The 19,763-nt window shown below is 49.8% G+C and overlaps 1 protein-coding gene across 2 annotated transcripts; it reads left to right on the forward strand.

The window, feature by feature from the left end:
* The first annotated feature begins 3,848 nt into the window (after positions 1-3,848).
* On the forward strand, positions 3,849-18,476 carry RND2 (Rho family GTPase 2). Of its 2 annotated transcripts, NM_001252123.2 has the most exons (5): positions 3,849-4,016; positions 4,098-4,185; positions 14,260-14,369; positions 16,450-16,584; positions 17,101-18,466. In NM_001252123.2, the coding sequence occupies exons 1-5, from the start codon at positions 3,915-3,917 to the stop codon at positions 17,347-17,349; spliced, it is 684 nt and encodes a 227-aa protein (NP_001239052.1). In that variant the 5' UTR covers positions 3,849-3,914; the 3' UTR covers positions 17,350-18,466. The 2 variants fall into 2 exon arrangements, with proteins under 2 accessions (NP_001239052.1, XP_040509136.1); XM_040653202.2 differs by lacking the exon at positions 16,450-16,584 and having other exon boundaries at positions 3,910-4,016; positions 17,101-18,476.
* The last annotated feature ends 1,287 nt before the right edge of the window (positions 18,477-19,763 follow it).

The following is a 19,763-nucleotide window of genomic DNA, read 5'->3' on the forward strand; positions in this document are numbered from 1 at the left end:
AAGCAGATAAAGACATTTTTGCATAAAGACACATCTGCCTGGTGTGGGCTTTGCTGCCTTTGTCTCTTTTGTGCTTATGAGTCAATCTTTCCTTTATCAGCTTGGTTCAATCATGTTTTCCCTGCAAATCTTACTTAGTTAATGTTGTTTTCAGCTACAGTAGCCTAACCACTGTGTGTGATGTAAACTGCAGATGTAGTGGGGGAGCTCTGGGCATTCACTGTTCTGTTTGCAGGAGCTGGCTGTAAAGCTCTGCACTGATTTGCAGTTTACAGCTGGGGACTGGCACTGGGCATGTAGGAAGCTGTTCCCTTCACATTCCTGCCAAATGGTGAGTGTTTCAGTAGTCCTGCACATCACCCTGAACTTTCCAAAAGCCTCCCTCTGCCTCCCCTTGCCCCTGGTAGCAGGTGAGCAGGGTGGGAATGCCTCTTTGTTCTACCTCACCTTCTTTTCACACAGGGCTCTAAAAATCCCTCTCCTTTGCTCTCACAGATGCAGGAACCACACAGGAGATAATGCAATCAGTAGGAACCCTGCAGCGATGGCACCAGGATTAGGGGGCCAAAACCATTCCTCTCAGAGTGAGCACACTGGAGACCCCATGGAAGTCATCTGCAAGTCCAGCCATAGGTGAAGAGCTCACAGCAGAGGTTTTCTGTTTCTGCCAGGGTCCTGATCAGTGCAGATCATCTCCCTATGTTTCTCCACACCCCCTGGTCTAGGAAAGAGGCTGGAGGCTGCAAGCAGACCCAATAGGATGTTGGAACCCAACGTGACATTTTCTGGGCTGTATGTTTTGCCATCCTGGAACTGCTGACACTGATGCATTTATCTGAGTATGTAGGGACACCCAGAGGCTCCTCCTGCCTCTGTTCTGCTTCCCTTCACTGGTGCCTGCTGTGCATTGGGATGCACAAAGCAGCAGCTACAGATGCGATCCCTCAGCCTCATTGTTCTTGTTGGCAGTGCTGTGCCTGCTGGATTGCGTTCATGCCTTCATCCCAGGGACAGGGAGATGTGACAGCGGCACAGTAGGTGGAATAAATCTGCTCCCACCCCCCAGATGAACCTGCCACTCACAGCCACCACTCCCATGCTGCTGTTTTGATCATGGAGACAATGGAGGCAATCGACAAGCACTAACCAAGGCTGGGTGAATATCACTTCAATCCACAGAGTGACAGCAGGTTGAGAGAATGCTCACAGCACAGCGGTATTGCTTTCTGCACCGAGCTGTGGCTGCTCCATGCACTGCAGAGGCTGAGGAAGCACCAGGTCCATGCAAGATGCCTTCCCAGAAGTGCACAGAGCAACACCCTTCTGTGTCCTCTGCTGCAGGCTCTGCAGACAGCCAGCAGTATGAGGATCCTTCTGCGCTCCAGCCTTGCAGCTGTGTCAATACCAACAGTTATAGTCTTAAAATTACAGGCTTAGTGCATCCACATGCTGTGCTCCCACCAGAGTACCATTATTTGGTCAGCGCACTGGGAATGGGGCTGCTCACTTCCACAGGAGTGTGAAGGGAGCCCCAGGTCACCCCCTTGGTACAGGTGAATTTGCAGCAATCATCGAGGTATTACGTCTCCTCCAACTGTAGCACACGTGCTCCAACTGCAGTCTTTCCAGCAACAGCCTTGCTAGTTGAATGCCTCCTTGCTTTAATCCCCGAGGTTGCTGAAGGATGCTACTTTCATCTGATAGCATTTATGAACTGCTATAATGAGTTCTGGCTTGCTGAGATAAATTAAATCGCTCACCCAGAGGTGCAAACTTCATTAATGCCAACAGTGACTCAGATTAGCATTATTCTGGTTCAGAATGTAAACAGACTGGACACATGAAAGAGGCTTGGTTGGCATTTTCACCCCCTTTCTCTTAACCTTTCTAATTGCTGTTGATTTGTGTCTTTTGCTCTGCGTGTTCAAACTGTGTGCTTCTCCACCTCTTCAACTTCCAGGAGAAACTGCTGCATGACAACAACCATTCAGGACTGACTGGTTTAGCTGCGACTGTTAACAGTGAGAGATACTCTGCTGGCAAGTTTCGAGCTCTTTCACATGTTTGTCAGGTCAAAAAACAAAACAAAACAAAACAAAAACCAACAGCAACAACAAAAAGACCCACAACCCAAAACAAAACAAAAAACAAAAAATCAATCAAACAAAACCAAACCACTCAAGAATAGAGCTGATGAAAAATTAAAGTCCCTTCTTTCTGCTCCAGGTTAGAGTCTCACCAGGGAAAATTTCACAGTGGAAATAAGTTGTTGCAGGTTGAGGCAAATGGCACAGAAAAGATGTAACAACACACAGCATCAAAATACAGAAAGTGTCACAGTGTGAAACAAGGAGAGCATGGATTGGTAAGACAGAACGCAGCCGCTGGAGGAACATTTTCAGGAACAAATGTACCGGAGCCATCTGCTGCCTCCCCAGCAATGGTGACAGTCACAGCACATCTCTCCCTGTAGCCCACTTTGAAAAGTGCCTATTATATATTTTGCAAGTGTTGCTTGCCAAAAGGTGCAGTTGCGCCAAATGGGACAGAGGTTCCACTGCCCCACGTGGCTCTGAGCAAAAGGTGCCCTCAGCTGCATGCCCTCCGCAGGGGAAGGCAAATGCAGTTGTGGGGAGTTGCAAAGTCTCAAATGTTCAGTGCAGAGGAAGCTTTTCTTTGTCCAATGCAGGATTCTCTTGGAAGCAAAAAGATGAATTCCTACTGAGATATATTCCTACTGAAGTACAGCAGAGAGCAAAGCAGTGTTCATGAGTGCTGGGTGCTGGTGTGGCAGTGTGCCTCACCTCGTGCCTCCGGGCTGTGCTCATCCCCACGCACAGCGCTGATATTTATATGAGAAATGGCTGCAATTTCCGCAAAAACAAGCTGCTGCCTCAGTCCATCAATAAATCTGCTTTTCCTGCCAAAACATTTTAATTTCCACTTCCTCAGACTTGCTTTGTCTTTGTTGTCTCTATTTTTACTAAATTTTGTGACAGATGGTTTGTCTCTGGCAAATGAAGGTTTGCTCTTATGGTAAATCTTTCTGCAGGATGGCGTGTATAAGCAGGAAAGGAACCTTTCCTTTTAAATTATTTTGCTAATTAAAAACACTGCCTGCAATTTGCATTGCTCATAGCCAGGGAAAAATGGAAAGCAGAACTGATTGCTGCTGTGCAGCCAGTGCTCTTGGGCAGATGACAAGCCTCCTGTCTTTGCCCATGTAACGAGGCTGTGTGCATCAGAGATACATGATTTTTAAGACTTGTGTAGAGCCAGCTAAAATGCTGTGTGCTCCCATTTTTGCTGAAATTCTGCATAGGAACAAGTTATAGGTCTTTACCAGTGTCAGAGCTAGAAGGCCCAGGTGGAAAGCTGGATATTGCTGCTGCAAGAGGCATGATAAACCGCTGTCTGTTCTTGCTCCTCACCCACCTGGCCCGAAGTGAAGCCCTACCTTCAGCTCCTTGGCAGTGCGATCTTTGACACCTGCGATGCCCAGCACCAGCTTGGGCACAGATTGGGTCCTCTCTGCCTGCCAGATTTTATGGGTGGGAAAAAAAAACCCACACATTTTTACTGTTGCTGAATACTGGAGGGAGAGGTGGGGAGACAGACAGACGGGATGCGCAGCAGCAGGAATCTGGATCAGAAGAAAGAGGTGACGGAGCCTGGCGTGGGCTTCCCGGTAACACCAGAGCCGCTTCCCACGCTGCATCCTGGCGATCAATGGAGGGAGGCGGCCCGGCGAGGGGCGGGCAGCCGTTCCCGGGGCCGGGAGTCGGCTGGGGGCGGCGGTGACCGGGTGGCCCTGCCCAGCTCCAGCTCCGGTTGGTGCCGTCGGGGCCGGGGGCGCGGCCACTGCGAACGCCGGTCCCGGTAAAGCGGCGGCGCTGCCGGCGCGGCGCCGCACCATGGAGGGGCACCTGGCTCGTTGCAAGATTGTGGTGGTGGGGGACACGCAGTGCGGCAAGACGGCGTTGCTCCACGTCTTCGCCAAGGACTGCTACCCGGAGGTGTGCGGGGGGCGGCGGGGGGCGGCCGGCGGCTCGGCTCGGCTCGGCGCGGCTCACCTCACCTCCTTTCTCCCTACCCAGAGCTACGTGCCCACCGTTTTCGAGAACTACACGGCCAGCTTCGAGATCGACAAGCAGCGCACTGAGCTCAACATGTGGGACACCTCAGGTGGGCTCGAGGAGGGACGCGGTGGGTCTCGTTGCGGCTTCTGTGGGGTCCGCAGTGGGCGTCAAACGCTGAAATCCCCTCCCGGTGTCTTTGCGCTGGATTTTGCGGCTTTCCCTCCCCCGGCCTTGGGGCTGGCTCTGCACATCGTTTAGGCGCCGACTGCGTATCGGTGCATCTCAGCCCTGACCACGTATGAGATGCAGCAGAGCACCAACAAAACCAGTTCTTAGGCTTGAGATGAGGCTAGGAAGGAATGGGGAAACAAGCAAGGTGCAGCTGGGATGGGAAACCTCACCTTGGAGAGGAATGTGCTGTGGGAATATACTGTCCTTTCATCACTCACTCCAGGAGAGTTTCTGGGCTGCTTCGGTTTTCTTGTGTTTGGTTTTGCCTCTTCATCTGCATCCTCAGCTTTGATGCTGCAGGGATCCCTGGGCACATCTCAGCCCTTCAAAACCCTTTTCAAACTTCATGCTGCCTCTCTGGGGAGACATGAGCTGTAAGTGAACTGCTTGATGCAGAGCTAATAAAAATATTGGCATATAGCAAAGGTTATGTGTGCCCTTTAATTTACCTCTGACAACCTTTCTGGATTGCTGTGAATGCACAGTAGAACTGAATGCTGGGCTCTGGTGGTGTACATACATAATGGACTTGCTGATGCTCTTTCCCCATAATTTTTGGAGTCTTCTTAGTGCTCAAGAGCAAAAGTAAGTTAAAACATGGCATTAGACAGTTTTAGGTCTTGTGCACTCAAATTCCTCACTATTATTTTACATCCACCAGATTACAGCTGTAGGATTAGCAGAGCTCTATTTAAAGCAGTGGCTTTACTGATTTTTGGACCAGCTTTAAATTGTAAAATGTTTATTGAGCCTCTACTGGAGGCTTCCCAACCTGGCAGGCTTTGCTTTTGCAAATTTTTATGTCCTGAAGCAAACAAGGGTCTTTTGCCTGCTGAGTTGTGAGCCCTGGGGGTTTCCAAACTGGGGACTTCTGCAGCTGATGGGAAGGGACTGGTTGTGTTTTTGTTTGATGCTCAGCAGCTTTGCTCTGAGTATCTGCATCTGATGAGAAGAACTTCACCCTTGGAGTTTGTGGAAGCACACTTAGTGCACTGTGTGTTTTTTTTTAGGAGTTCTCTGGAATATTTGGCTTTGATCTTACAAATGTTAAAAGAAAATAACATGATAAAATGGCTTTAAATCTGTGTATATGCACCTGATACCTGCATCTGATGCTGTCATGCATTTTTATCCTTTTCAACAAAAGATATGAGTTTGTCTAGTGCTTATCTGTACAGCCAAGAGGAAATGGAGTTTGATTTTTTTCTCCCTTTTTAAGAGCTTTGTTGTAGATAGAGTTCAGTACATAGTTTTCCAAACAAACTGCCTCCTTTTGCAGCTTTCATTTGAAATACCCAAGAGCTGTATGTCAATAAACAGTCCTGCAAAGCAATACGTAGCAATTTCTTCTAGTAATCACACTGACATTTTTAGCTACAGACTGCAAGCTGCTGCTGTATTTCCACCACCCTTTGGAGACACTTGTAAACAGCTTTTGGTAGAAAAAGTTTTGCACAATAGTGAAGGGAACCAACTGAGCTGAAGGGATTGAGAGTGCCCGATTGCCCTCCTAATGCATATGACAGGTGCTGGGTGCACTTTCCCTCCTCTCTGCGTTACCTACTGCCTCTTTTAAGCAGCTCTGTGGGCTGGGGCACCAAGTATTAAACTCATCCTAGCAGGAGCAGGAAGGGAGATGCTGGAAATCTGCTTCCCTCTTTTATATCTTAAACACTTTCCATCTCTTAGTTAAGTAATTGAAACTGAAGCTCTCCTCCAAAAATCAACAGACAAATCTGGACAGGGACTGTTGAGCTTCTTGCTATGAAGTCAGCTGTGAGAGTGGTGAGTGGCTCTGCAGACGCTCATAGCATCATCCTGCTATGGGCACCAGTGAAGGGCAGCTGCCCTGGAAAACCTATTGCAGGGGTCCCAGCCTGCTTGGCTGCTGCTGGCTCCTCTCAGTAATCCCTGCCCAAGTTGGGGTGTTGTCTGCTCCCTGGACATGTAGCACTAGCTGCTGTGGGGAACTTAGGAAATGCAGCCTTTAGGTCTGAATGGACCCCTCCTATGATATTAGTAGATGGCAGACAGGTAGTGAATGTAGTTAGAGAAACACTGCCATACTGTGGTCAGGGGTGATGGGGGACTGAACTGTTCCCACATTGTACTGGGACCTTGGATTTCCGTTAAGTGTCTTGTAACCCTTGATTAGTTTTTCCAAGGCTGAAAGACAACTGGAGGCTTACCAGTACTGGGAGTCCTTCAGACAGGGCAAATACAGCCCCTCTGTGCTCACCGAAATGCCTTTGATCCAGATGCCTGTTAGGGAAAAAAGGGACCAGGTATGAGCCTGACCCCTCTGTACTGCCTGTGTTTTGGATTTGTCCCTATTTAACTCAGTCCCATCTCCATGCACAGCGTGAGGCTGAAATTGCTCCAGGTCCTATTTTGCACTAGGGCACTAGGGATGTCCCATCCTTCCGTTTCCACCATGTGCCATCACCTAAAGCCTCAACTGAGAAACAATTTGATATCTTTGTGTGTGAGAGCAAGGTGTGGAGGAGATGGGGCAGCTGCTGTTCTCTGCTTCTCAGTGGATGATGTCCTGTTTTGCTGCTCTTCCTATTCCCGTTTTGGCCAATTCCCCTGTTGGTCAAATGTGCTTGGCACAGAAACAACTTCTTTGCATGGCAGTGGTGTGGGGAAACGCCAGCCTGATGGAATGCCTGCTGGCTGGTCAGGGCTGCTCCCAAAGGGCTGGGTGCCTCCTGGACACTCAGTGCTGCTGCGTGACACCCACAAGGGTTTCCATTCTGCACAGCCTGCTGGCTGATGTTGTGACCACTCATCATACTTTACACAGAGCAGGCAAGTTGCGTTCCTGTGCTTCAGTGGTGGAAGGGCTTGCAGTCATAATGGGCAAGTTGGCTTCTCAGCAATGCAGCAGCTTAATTCCGCATGTGAGCTGGTGCACTCTTTGCTGGTGCATCCCCTGGTGTAGAGCAGAGCTGCCTGACATGGGATGTCTGTGCTTGTGGTTTATGGGAATGCCCAGGACTGCTCCAAAGCTGCTGGAGAGGACTTTTCTGCCCCTACAGAACCCAAGCTGGTCTAGCAGCACTGCTGTCTTCTCTGCACTGCAGCTCACAGCAGGGGAGTTGCATGGCTGCCAGCCTTTTGCAGGGACTTATGTCTCATAACCAGATTCGCTTTCAAAACAAGAATAACACTGTAAAGTGCAAATCCCTCCCCGCCTCCCTCATTGCCTGTGCTCAGCAAACAGTCTGCCTTGGTATGGCTGTGTGGGAACCAACAGGCTCTGATAACAGCCCCTTCATTAGGGGAACTACCCAGGAATGTTGATGAGATTAGAGAGCTGAAAGGGGCCGAGTTTAGCAATGGCATTTCCATTGATGCTGGAACTGGGGATTCCCAGCACACAGCTCTGGGATTGCAATGGCTGCCTCTTCCCATGTGCTCTGAAGCAGAGAAGAATGTGGAGCTGCCCTTTCCATACCAAAATAGCTCCTCCTGTGCTCCCTGTTGAGGCTGGGAGCCTCAAACTAGCATACTCGTCTTCTGCCTCAGCACAAAGATGTAGTTGAGCTTGAAAATATGTGTAGCTGGGTCACATTCTTAGGCAGGACAGGAACCAGTCAGACAGAAGCTGAAAGAGCAGAAATGCTTATCCTGGAGTGGGTGGAGGATGGATCTGGGGAGACCTGACATGATGGGAGAGGACTGGATGGGACAGCAGAGTCCCTGGGGTAAGTCAGGCTGGGCATGGTGTAGGTGCTGCATGGTACAGAGGCCGCTGCTCTCCCTGTATGCCTTGGGGGTGTCCCTTATGCATCCGACACCCATCAAGCAGCAGCTTCTTAGCCAGGCAATCATGTAAAGCAACTGCCGAAAATCGGAGGGGACTCTCATCCCATCCTCTGAGCATGATGGCTTTGCCTTTCTGCCCACCTGGCACCCAGGTGCCTCTCACTGTGCCTCAGGGTGGTCCTGTGAGTACTTTGTGGCAGGGAGAGCTCCAGAGGAGCTGGTTGGTGCCCTTCCACCAGCCCTGAGGAAGAGACTTGGGTGCAGCTTTCCTCTTGCCCTAGATCCTATGGATTAGGTCAGTATGCAATTGAACTTCACAGGTGTGCACGTCCAGCTTTCTCTGTGGGGAGAAACATTATCTAGTGGGCAAGCAGCCGGGGAGGAATCTGCTGCTTGTGCACAGCAAACTGGAAATGTGTAGCACTGCATAAAGATAATTTGTGCTCACTCAACCCACAGATATGTTCCCCAAAGCCAGAGGTCTGTGGGAATTGGCTGCCACTGCTAGTCCTTGTTACACCCAATAAAATGATGACAAACAGGTTGACGCAATGCCAGCTGCCCTTGTGATGTGGCAAAAGTGCCTGGAAGGGACTTCTGGTTCCTGTTTGCCTCCCTTGTTGGCTGCTATGGGTGTGATTGCTACCACCCTTGTGTAGAGCCCCAGCCAGTTACTAGGGCTGTGCTCCCACCTCAAGGGCTTGGTGGTGCTGCCCTAGGGTTGCTATTAGGGACTTCTACAGGGAGCTGCCTCCCTGTCACCCGCATGAGGAGCCTAGGATGCCACCTCAGGCCCTGCAAACACCATTCCCTTCATCTCGATTGTGTCCATTCTGAGACGTGGCAGCTAGGTTTCTTAGCAGTTTACTGGTGTTTTTTAATGTGCATCACAAGAATTAGGAGCAGAGGTTAATTGTCCAAGCTGATTAGCTGTTGTTTCAGTCATGCACTTTCCAGATGATTGCTTGCTTCATGTCTTGGAATAGTTTGCTCCTGAACTGCTGGGCTTTGCAGTCATGTTGCACAATAGACAGGTCACAGTCCAGTATCAGAAATGCTGTGTCAGAGTGCTGGGGCTGCTGGCCATGCTGTCTCATCCATGTCCCTCAGAGGACTACAGTATGGCATTCCCTCTGCTGCTTTTTGTCTCACCTCTTCCTGGAGTTTTGTGTCCAGTTCTGGAGCACCCAGCACAAGAAGGACATGGAGTTGTTGGAGCAGGTCCAGAGGAGGGCCACAAAGATGATCAAAGGGCTTGGAGGGACAGGCTGAGAGAGCTGGGAACTCTTCAGCCTGGAGAAGAGAAGGCCCCGAGGAGACCTTATAGTGGCCTTCCAGTACCTGGAAGGGGCCTACAGGAAAGCTGTGGAGGAACATTTTATAAGGGTGACAGGACAAGGGGAAATGGTTTTAAACTGGAAGAGGGTAGATTTAGACTAGATATTAGGAAGAAATTCTTCACTGTGAGGGTGGTGAGACACTGGAACAGGCTGCCCAGTGAGGTTGTGGATGCCCTCTCCCTGGAAGCATTCAAGGCCAGGCTGGATGGGGCTTTGAGCAACCTGGTCTGGAGGGAGGTATCCCTGCCCATAGCAGGGGGGTTGGAACTAGATGGTCTTAAAGCTCCCTTCCAACCCAAGCCATTCTAGGATTCCAGCTTGGGTGGGGTGCCTCATCTCCCCTTTGGGCCACTTTCTCTCAGCAGGAAGGGCTTTGTTTCAGGGCAACCTCGCCTGCTGACCCCAATCCTGCTGCTTGTGGAACCCCCATTGTGAGGCTTGGCCATACTCCAGCTTCTGCAGCTCTCACTTGCTCGTGAGGAGGTCAGAATCTCTGTTTGTGCCCTTGGAGGTGTTTCTGAAATCTGAAGGGGATGCAGCAGTGAAAATTCTGGCTGTAATGGAAATGGGTGCTCCAGGAGGGAAACCACCATTGACCTTGCCTTGCTGCATTACTGCTGCAGCTTGAGAGACCTCGGTGCTGGTGAGGGACAGCAGGGCACTTTATCAGCCTGTCATGCCACCCTTAGCTGATCACAGCTGTTTGTCTCTCTTGGTCTGCCTTGCTCTCCCTTCATTCTCTAATGTCACTAATTGCTGCTGCATTCAGAACCTTGACCTCCAGGTGGTTGAATCCTGGCTTCAGACCATGGTGCTGTCAATGCTGTCATTATATCTTGGAGTTTGTCTCCAGTGCTTAAATTCCTGTCTCTTTCACTTGTCGCTGCGCTGGACTCTAACAAGCACTGTATTAGTGTCAGAATTTTTTTTTTTTTTTTTAATATCAGTGGGATCTGCATTGTCCTCGGGGACCCTTGGCCATTGAGCCCTTCTGCTTAGGGACCTGTGGGCAGCTCAGGAACCATGCTGTACTTCACCCGTTCCCAAACAGAACCAGCCACTGTCTTGCTTTCAGGAGAGAGGGTCCAATTTCATACTGGGAGGATGAAGTTAGTCTCTGAATTTGCACTGTCTCCTCCGTGTGCACCGTTTCAGCCTGGGAAGCCAAGTCCACTAATTTCCAGGCCACCTGTTTATAAAGCCCAACAGCATTAATGATACAGGGAACAAGAAGGGTGTTTGTATATCCTGGTCTGTTGTATATCAGGCACACAGAGCTCTTGCTCTTCAAATACTGCTCTTTCAAAGGCACTCCAGATGTCCCAAGGCAAGAAACTGTGCTCATGGGTCCCTGTATGCAAGTGATGGCCCCCAAGAAACACCTTATTGGGGCAGGCCACTTGCTGCAGATGTCCCAGAGGGTTTGTGGTGTCTGATGAGGGGGCAGTGGGGATTTGGCTGCCCCACACAGGTCCGTGCTCTGTGCTTGGTCACCTCATGAAGCTGCATCACATCCCATCTTCCACCAGGGAGCTCCTGTGACAAACCCATGTCCTGCCTGCTTCCATGAGTTCCCTATGGTCAAGCTGAGTTGAGTATAGGGACCACAGAATAACAATTTCTTTCAGTCTGCCCCCAGGAGGACAAAGGGATAGGGCTTGACCCTTAGGGCTGTTTAGCTGCTGCTCTCCAGTGTTCCCTGAGGCTGAGTTCCTTTTTGCCCTCTACTGCAAACTGTCACTGTTCCTCTGGGCTTATTTCCCCTTCACTAGGAGTGTGGTAGTACTTTGGGTGACTCTGTGCCCCCTCATTACATCTGCGGAGGAAATGCTAGCTCTGAAGCATCCTTGCTGTCTTGGAGAAGCAGCTGAGATTTTTGCGGGCTCACCATGGGGACTGGGCTCTTTCCTTGCCCAGGGTGTCTGGGACAGCTGCCACTTCTGTTTATCCCATTCACCATCAGGTTTTCAATCCAACGTTTTTATGCTTTGCTCCTGTGAGGAGACAATAGCTTAGCTGTTCCATGGGACAGGGCCTTTCTCATGCAGATGTGCTGCTTGCACCAGGGTAGGGGAGCCTACGGGTGCCCCGTGTCCATTGCTGTCCCCCTCCATGGTGAAAGCTTCCTGCATTTTTTTTTCAGTCTTAAAGGCATGATATAAATAAAATATATTATTAACACTTTCATGATTGTCTGCCCTAGCAGAGGAGCTACCAATCACGAAAGCCATCACATTCACTATCACTTTATGTAGTATTAACATGCCTGGAGCACTGCTGTGAGGAAAGCATGTGATGATGGGTCAGGAGTTTGGGCCAGAGCTTGATCCCTTGCCTGAGAGCAGCATCACTGTGTCCCAGTGCCAGGCCGCTGTACCAACCTCTGAATTTCAGACAACAACCATGTGGATTTTATTTTTAATCTGTTTTTGGCATCTCGCTTGCTCCAGTTTTCTCTTTAATCACAAACAGATGCACATAGGTCCTGTTTCTTGTAGACCTGAGTGCCAAGTTGGAGAACAGTTCATGCAGAACAGGAAGGCTGGATCTGCAGACATGCAAGTCTTGGTGCGTATGCTTGGAGGTGCCAGTGTGTGGGGCTCTGGGGTGCCTTGCAGGAATGGCTGAAAGGTATTGAGCGCTCAGAACCCATAAAATCAGAGATCTGGAACTGAGGGAACTGGGGCGTTTGTGTTTTGTCCTCATTAAAAAGTAACAGATTCAAAAATTACAATGACCAACCAAAGAGAATATCCTGATTCAGCAGAGAGAAAGCTGGGGATGATGTAAATCTGGAGTGCAGCACTGCTGGGCACCATGATTGTGCCAACCACTGTTTCCCATTGGTCTCCTAGAGGGGGAAGGAACTTCAGGAAAATGCTGTTGTTGATCAGCTGGCAGTGAGCAGAGCTACCAATGGGGCCGGGGCCATTCCTGTCCCTTGAAGCTGGGAGCAGAAAGTTAAAGCATGCAGAGGCAATTTTGATCTCATTAGCAAAATGATGCTCTTGAGCTGGGGCAGTTCTTCCTTCCCCTCCTCTTGCCATCCCCAGCAGCTGCCCAGCTGTGTCCTGACATCATGCTGGGGATCTGTGGGATGGGTGGTGACCAACTGTGCAGGCTGCACTCTGCTGCACTGTGTGCTCTCTGCCAGTGCAGTCTGTGATGTGCTGAAGAAAGCAGCAGGTTGCTACGATACAGTCTGCTGTAGCAATGTCTGAGCTGAAAGGAGCCAAAACCAGTCTCTACAAAAGGAGCATTCCTGGGGTGGGAGGAGGTCAGATTTATCTGCAATATTTATGCAAAGTGAAGGAGCAACTGGGAGAGGATGTGCATAGAAATGCTTCGCTCCCACCTTGGGCAGAGGCCCCTGCCTGGGGCAGCTGTACATGGGAAGGGCACAGTTCTGATAAAGGGTCTGACACATCTGAGCATGCAGATCAGTGATGGATCTTGAATCCCTCTGGGCAAACCTGCATCTGGAATGAGAATGCAAGCTTGGTCTGAAGGGCAGCTTGATGCTGCAGAGCTCGGTGATGCCAATAAAAGCACCGAGTCACTCACAGGATGGGACTGCTCATGGGGCCAGCTCTGCCCATCAGAAGGTGAAGCGTCTTTAGCCTGAAGCAGGGTCAGAGATCTCCAGGGTTTGCTGTGCCCCAGCCTGCATCCTCTGTCCCCATGCTGGTCCGGGCACCCCAGGCACTGACTCCACGCACAAAGCATGACTTTCCTTCTCAAAGAGGGCTGGGCTCTGCAGAGGTTTCAGCATGTTTCTACCGTGCTGGATGCCAGCTGCTTCTCATTCCAGTGACTTTGCAGGGACAAAAAACTGTGCTGTATTTTTTCTCACTCATGGCTGTGGGGACTGCAGCAGCAGAACATCCCTACAGCTGGCTTTGCTGTGAACCCAAATGTACATGGGGTACTGGCATGACTACTCTGTGAGTGGTGTGGAGTGTCCCTGGTGCCCCCATCCTGCTTTCAAAGAGGTAGACCCAACAAAGGACAGTGTCTCTGCTTCCCTTTTTCATAAATAAATAGCTGCTTCTCACCCAGGAAGTTTAAGCCATTGTGAAGCCAAATGCAAAACTGAAACAAGTGTTTTTTAAGCAGCAATGAGCTGATTGCTCCATTACTGCTCAGTGAGGCATTTATTATTTCATACAGAATACACTTCAAACAAAGCCGTTATGGGACAATGGCTTTAACATCTGAAATTCATGCTGAGAGGTTGTATGTACAGATGTGCATGTGTGTACATGGCAGAGCTGTACAGGATTCCACCTGGGCTTTAGTCTGCTCCCTGAGAAATCCTGCAGCATGTGGCATCATTTCCTCCACTTTAGAGCTTGTTCACCAAATCCTTGCACATCTTTTATGCACAAACAAACAAAAAGAATCTGTCTGACTTTTTCCAGCATAAATCCAGAGCAGAAGAAAGTTCTTTTTTCACCTATCTTAAATTCTCACAATTGTTGTGAGCAAGCTCCTCTGTAAAAAGATATTGAGAAGATTAAAACATAGCAGTAACCCTGCTCATGGCCTGCTTTCTCTCAACTACACCTTCCAAATGTTAGGAGTACAGAAACTGCATGACAAGTGATGGATTCATATGCAAGCAATGCAGCCCTTCCAAGTTCCCCATCCTGTAGATACCCGGCATGCCCAACAGCACAGTTTGCCACCTCTTGCTTGCCAGATGCTCAAATGTGGCCATGTCCCAGCTCTTCCTAGAGCTATGGACTTACAGAGAGGGCTGAGGCTCCTCACCTGCCCCACCAGGTAGCAAGCAGCCCATGGATGAGACTTTCTGCTGACTGCTTTTCTCTCTACAGGCTCGGCCTATTATGATAATGTCCGTCCATTGGCATACCCAGACTCAGATGCTGTGCTCATCTGCTTTGATATCAGCCGCCCAGAAACCTTGGACAGTGTGCTCAAAAAGGTGAGTGTCCAGGGTGTCTGGGCTGGGATGGAGCCCTGCATCCCCCACTGCTGCCACCAGGGCCAAAAGCTCCCTTGGCTGGAGTTTGCCTGCAGCAGTTGCCCATGGTCTTTAGCAAGGAATTTCTTTGTCTGCAAGGAGTACCATGAGTGATGCAGCTCACTGCAGTATGCACTGCTCCTATAGGGTCACTGCTCCTATGCGCACACATGCAAACATGGGGACAGGGAGAGATGGAGGGCATCTGTTGTGTTTCTCGTGTCAGCACTGGAAGGAAGCCCTGGGGCTCTGGCGTGCTGGCAAGGGGACAAAAACCCTCCAGATAGCTCAGGCAGGGGCTTGGGCTTGGGCTCCAAGACAGCTCCCAGCACCCATCTCACGAGGCAGAAGACTCTCATGGGGATTGGAAGCATCTGCTGCTCATGATAACAGGGTGATAACACAAGCAAATCTCTTGTACCTTAATAAGATGCAAGCCCACCAATAATTAGCTGGCGTTGGGCTTTATCGATGTCTGTCTGTGCTCCTTGTGTGAGCCTGCTTTGCTCACTGCAAGGTCTTTCCTATGCAGCCTCACACATGCTTCCAGTGCTGTTAGCAGTGTCTGTTTGATACAGCAAATTTTAATCCCTGTGTCATAGGGTATTTCTTCAGTGCCTCTGAGCAGATGCCTTGTTTCCTTTGGTGCAGGCTTACAGCCTATGGAGGTAAAGAACATTCCTAAGATACCATGAAGTTGAAATAGGTTTTGGCTTCTTCTGATACCAGGCAAGTAAGGAGAATAACATTCTCTGTTCAAACAGTGGGCAAAGATGCTAATTCAGCAGAGGAAATCTTTATTATTGTTGCCCTTCTGCTGCCTGGCTTGTCTTCACAGCATGTACACTTGAAGGGAAGAAGCCATCCAAAAGGATGAAAGCGGCTTTTAATTTTCCACAAAGTGGGTTTTTGCAGGCTGGCACCTCTGTTGTGACAAGGCTTGATGGTTTTGCAAACCTTAGGCTCCCCACATGTCAGGCATGGGAGAAGTGGGTCATACTGCAGAAAACAGGCCCTGTAGCTCCATCTTGGCAGGGATTTTCACCCTTTGGGTAAATTAGGGTGTTTAGATTTCTGCTCCAAATGAACTGCAGCATCCTCCTTGTATGGCTGCTGTTGGTGCAGTGGGGAGCATGTGGGAGTCCTGGTAGACAATTTCTGCAGCAGGAAAGGGATCTGCAGGACAGAGACTGGAGCACATCTGCTGGAAAACACCATTTTTTTCCCATATTTTGCAGTTGCTTTGATCTGTTATTCAGTGAAACTTGTGTCATTGCTGGTGCTTCCTTTCCCCACTAGGTTCTCAAAGCTGGGCTGCAGTTTGGGTTTTCTTCTCCTTCTAATTGTCTGGGGTATATGCCTAACTGTCAGCCAGTATGGCAGGAACTGCTAGTTCCAAGAGACATCTTCAGCCAGTGGAAATCTCTATTTGTCATCTACTTGCTGCTCCAGAAGCACTAAATGGGTGCCCAGGGTGCTGGCATGCTGTTGGGGCTGTGCAGGTCTCCCCCAGTCCCAGTCAATGGGTGTACTTACTACTGCAGACACCTCACTGTGTATTGAAGCTTTTTTGAAGCTTTGAAAGGTATTATTAGTGAAGAAAGTGGATGCTTGCCCTGGCCTTCTTCTTTCCTTGCTTCAGTCTTGCGGGAGACAGCAACTTGAATGCAGCAGGTTTGGCAGGGTCTATCTGGACCAAGTGAACAAAAAATCAATGTGAGAGGCACTCCAACTGTTTTTATCATTGCCTGTGGCAGTTGTTAAGGAAGAGCTAATTGGCTTCCAAACAGCTGTGACTCCAGTTTGGTAAATCCTCACACAGAAGTCTTCCAAGGCAAAGGTGATATATTGTTATGGTTTTAGGGAGCAGCTCTGGTGAACCCCAGCTGATGGGGCTTCAGGGATTGTGCAAAGTGGTCACCATTGTTCTGAGACCCTATGATTGGCTTTGTTGCTCCAACCTTGACCCTTTTGTAGGCTGTCCATTGTCTCACAGCCTCTGGTACAGCTGTGCACCTTCTCTCTCTTGTGTTTGCTACAGTGGCAAGGGGAGACTCAGGAGTTCTGCCCCAATGCAAAGATAGTGTTGGTGGGCTGCAAGCTGGACATGCGGACAGACCTGAACACGTTGCGGGAGCTTTCCAAGCAGCGCCTCATCCCAGTAACACATGAGCAGGTGGGTTTTGGCAGCTGCTCATCCCCACAGGGACTTTTCTCCTTCACCTCCTCAGATAAGTTAGCTTAGCAGCAAAGGACCCCCACTGGTCTTGGTCTGAAGCTGACTGAATCCTTGGCTCAGGTACTCTGAGCTTGCAGCACTCTTCTCCCCTGCCCTGGGCACACTCTGACACATTGGCAGTGCTTTGCTGAACCACCTCCTGGTTTGCAGCCTGGAAGCCTTTCCCCAAAGCTGGTGGAGATGCCCAGCTTAATAACTTGGACTGGCTAAAGTAGGACGAGTGTGTTTCTGCACCTTCTTGTTGGGCATAGCTGAACTGTCCTGCTTGGATGCTGCATTGGGGTGGGGACAAAGCCACAGCCTGGGAACTGCTGTAGTCACCAGCACAGGGATGCAGGCTCTGATGCTGCACATTGCTGCAGTCCTGGAGAGCTGAAGGGAGTGAAGGATGCTACTGCGGGGTGCTCTGTCCTAACCTCACTCATCCTTCCTTCCCCAATCTCTGGGTCTCAGGGCAGTGCGCTGGCACGGCAGATTGGGGCAGTAGCCTACGCCGAGTGCTCCTCCAAGGTGTCGGAGGACAGCGTGCGGGATGTCTTCCACGTCACCACACTCGCCTCAGTCAACAGGATACACAAGAACCTGAAGCACTCCAACTCCAAACGGGGACTGAAGCGGGCGTCACAGATGCCCAGCAGGACGAACTTACTGAATGACACGGAGATCAGGAAAGACCGAGCCAAGAGCTGTTCCATCATGTGAAAAAGAGTCTGTAAATAACATGTGTGTATTGTCCATTTTGTACAGTAACTGGCCAAGACCAGGGCATGGCACTGGCTGCGGGAGCCAGCTTGCCTTTCTGAAGCCTTTCTTAGTCCATAGGGCTGAGCAGAGGTCTCAGCTGCAAACTGGGGTGCAGGAGGCACCCTGCACTGCCAAGACCTCTGTGTCTGCTGCTGCTGTGCTGATTGCTTGGGAGAAAGGAACCACTTGACAGAGAAGCATTCAGGTGCTGGAAGGTCTATGGTTGGATGAAACAAAGCAAAAGAGAGTGATGCTGCATGTGTGCCATCCTCCTGTCCCCATGGCCCAGCCTCTGGGCAACATAGGGTGGTGGGACCTGAAGGCTGGGAGAGGGGGGAACCGCAAGCAGCAGAATGACTGGGAGAAAGTCCTCTTCCAATCTGCCTTTAGAAGAGAAGCGTTGTTTGAGCTTTTGCTATCTGCAGTTGGGCTGGATGGCAAGCCACCAAGGAAGCACCCTGGGGAGGAAGCGTAACCTGGTGAGCACCTCCTGGGGGACTGTAGATAGGCAGCTTTTCTCACTTTAGATACTTGAATTCTATTTCAAAACCAACAGAGCAGATCTGGCTGCAAGGTCTGTCCCCGTAGATGCATCCTGAAAATTGTGGTTCCCTTCAGCAAGCAAATGCCACTCAGGAGTTTGTGCCTCCCTTCTGCCAGCCTGGTTCCTCATCGGGCTGCTCACTGCCACAGGCAGCTGTACCTCCAGGCACACAGCTTCCTGAAAAGCAGATGGCAATCACTGTTCATGTCCTCTTCTCCACCCATTTTGAACTGCAGATTGTGTTCCATGATGCTGTGTTTGTCTGGTACAAGACACAAGAAGGATTATATGTGTCTCTGCACCCTGACTCCACTGCAGCTGTGGGAAGAAAGGTGCTCTCTGCCCATTCTGTATGGCAGCAGAGTCTGCTGCCAACACCTCTCACTGCTTCTGCCGCTGCCCTTTCTAAATGCCTTTAACAACAGTGTTAGCCTTGCTCTAATGACACGTAGACACTTTATGGAAAAAATCTGCTCCATTGCCAGATCCAGCTGTGTCAGTGAGCTACAGAAAAGAAATAAACATTGTTGGAAAAAGCACAGTGCTTGACTCTGTTCATTTTTAATAGTCATCCTCTCAAAATACCTCACCACCTAGCATATGTTTGTGTCCTCATGGCTCACTCTAACTCTTGACATATACTCATGCACACTTGAGCAGAAAACAGAGAGGCCTTAGCTGCATGTATTCATTTCGGAGCCGAAACATCTTCCTTGAATAACCTCTCATTCCATCCTGAGTCATTCAATAATAGGCAGCACTTGCAGCTTGTCTGTGCCTGATCCACCAGTCTGAGCTGATATGAGATGCCCGCATCCTCACTGTATTGCTAGCTGCAAGCGAAGATGGCTTTCACCTAATATTTTGTATCTCCTGTCTTGCCCAGGGCTCAGACTTCCTCTGCATCACAAAGACTTTTTAGGAAAGTGGAACAGCTGACTTGCTAGCACGAGAAAATTTCAAGCAATAGGTGAACACTGTTGTGATGGGCATAGGTTTGCAAGAACAGGAAAGTGCCCATCTGCAGACTGAGAGGAAAGGAACAGAGCAAGGTGCCAAGCCCAACCTTGTGGCTGCTTTCTCTTGCTCTGCAGTGTCCCCAGAGTCTTTGCAACCATTAGTGAACAACGCTATGCCCTTGCTTTGAGTCCTTGCACATGAGCTGCCAATGGCTCACGTCACCACCAAGCCTCTTAATCTGTACACATAGTTCTCATCATCCTCTTGTAATATAATGACTACGTCTTCATTCTCATCGCATAGGCACAACAGTGTTTGGCAAGCACATCTCCTTCTTTGTATAATATAGCATCTTTTAGGCTCAGGCTGCTTCTGAATTTAACCTGGCATTCTCTACAGATGCATTTTCTGGTCCAGTGATAAAACTCCCAGTGGCTTTACATTAACTTGCTAGCTCACCCTATAAGCAAATCTCCAGCAGTGGACAGTGGTCACTGAACTTGAGCTGGGAAGCTGAGGATGGCAGGAGGCTCACACTGGCCATTTGCCCTGCTGAGCTGCCTGATGGCTCCCCACGCAACTGTGGAGCACTCCATATTTCTGGGCTGCTGTGTGGAACTCAGCTTGGCCCAGTGGCTTTGTTTACTCTGCTGCAGCCACTGCTCTGTTTCACTTGCTGCTGCAGGTGATCTTCTTTCTGTGTACTCAACTTCCCAGGCTCTGGCTGCTAAAGAAGAAGGCCCTCGGGGATGGATTGTGGCAATGTAAAGACATGTCCCAGCATTAGTTTGCAAGAATCCACCAGAATTAATGCCAGCAAATGCCTCTCAAGAGACTAAGGCAAGTGAAATAGCCTCCAAGAACATTT

Source organism: Gallus gallus, chromosome 27 (genome assembly GCF_016699485.2).
Source record: "Gallus gallus isolate bGalGal1 chromosome 27, bGalGal1.mat.broiler.GRCg7b, whole genome shotgun sequence".
NCBI lineage: Eukaryota > Metazoa > Chordata > Aves > Galliformes > Phasianidae > Gallus > Gallus gallus.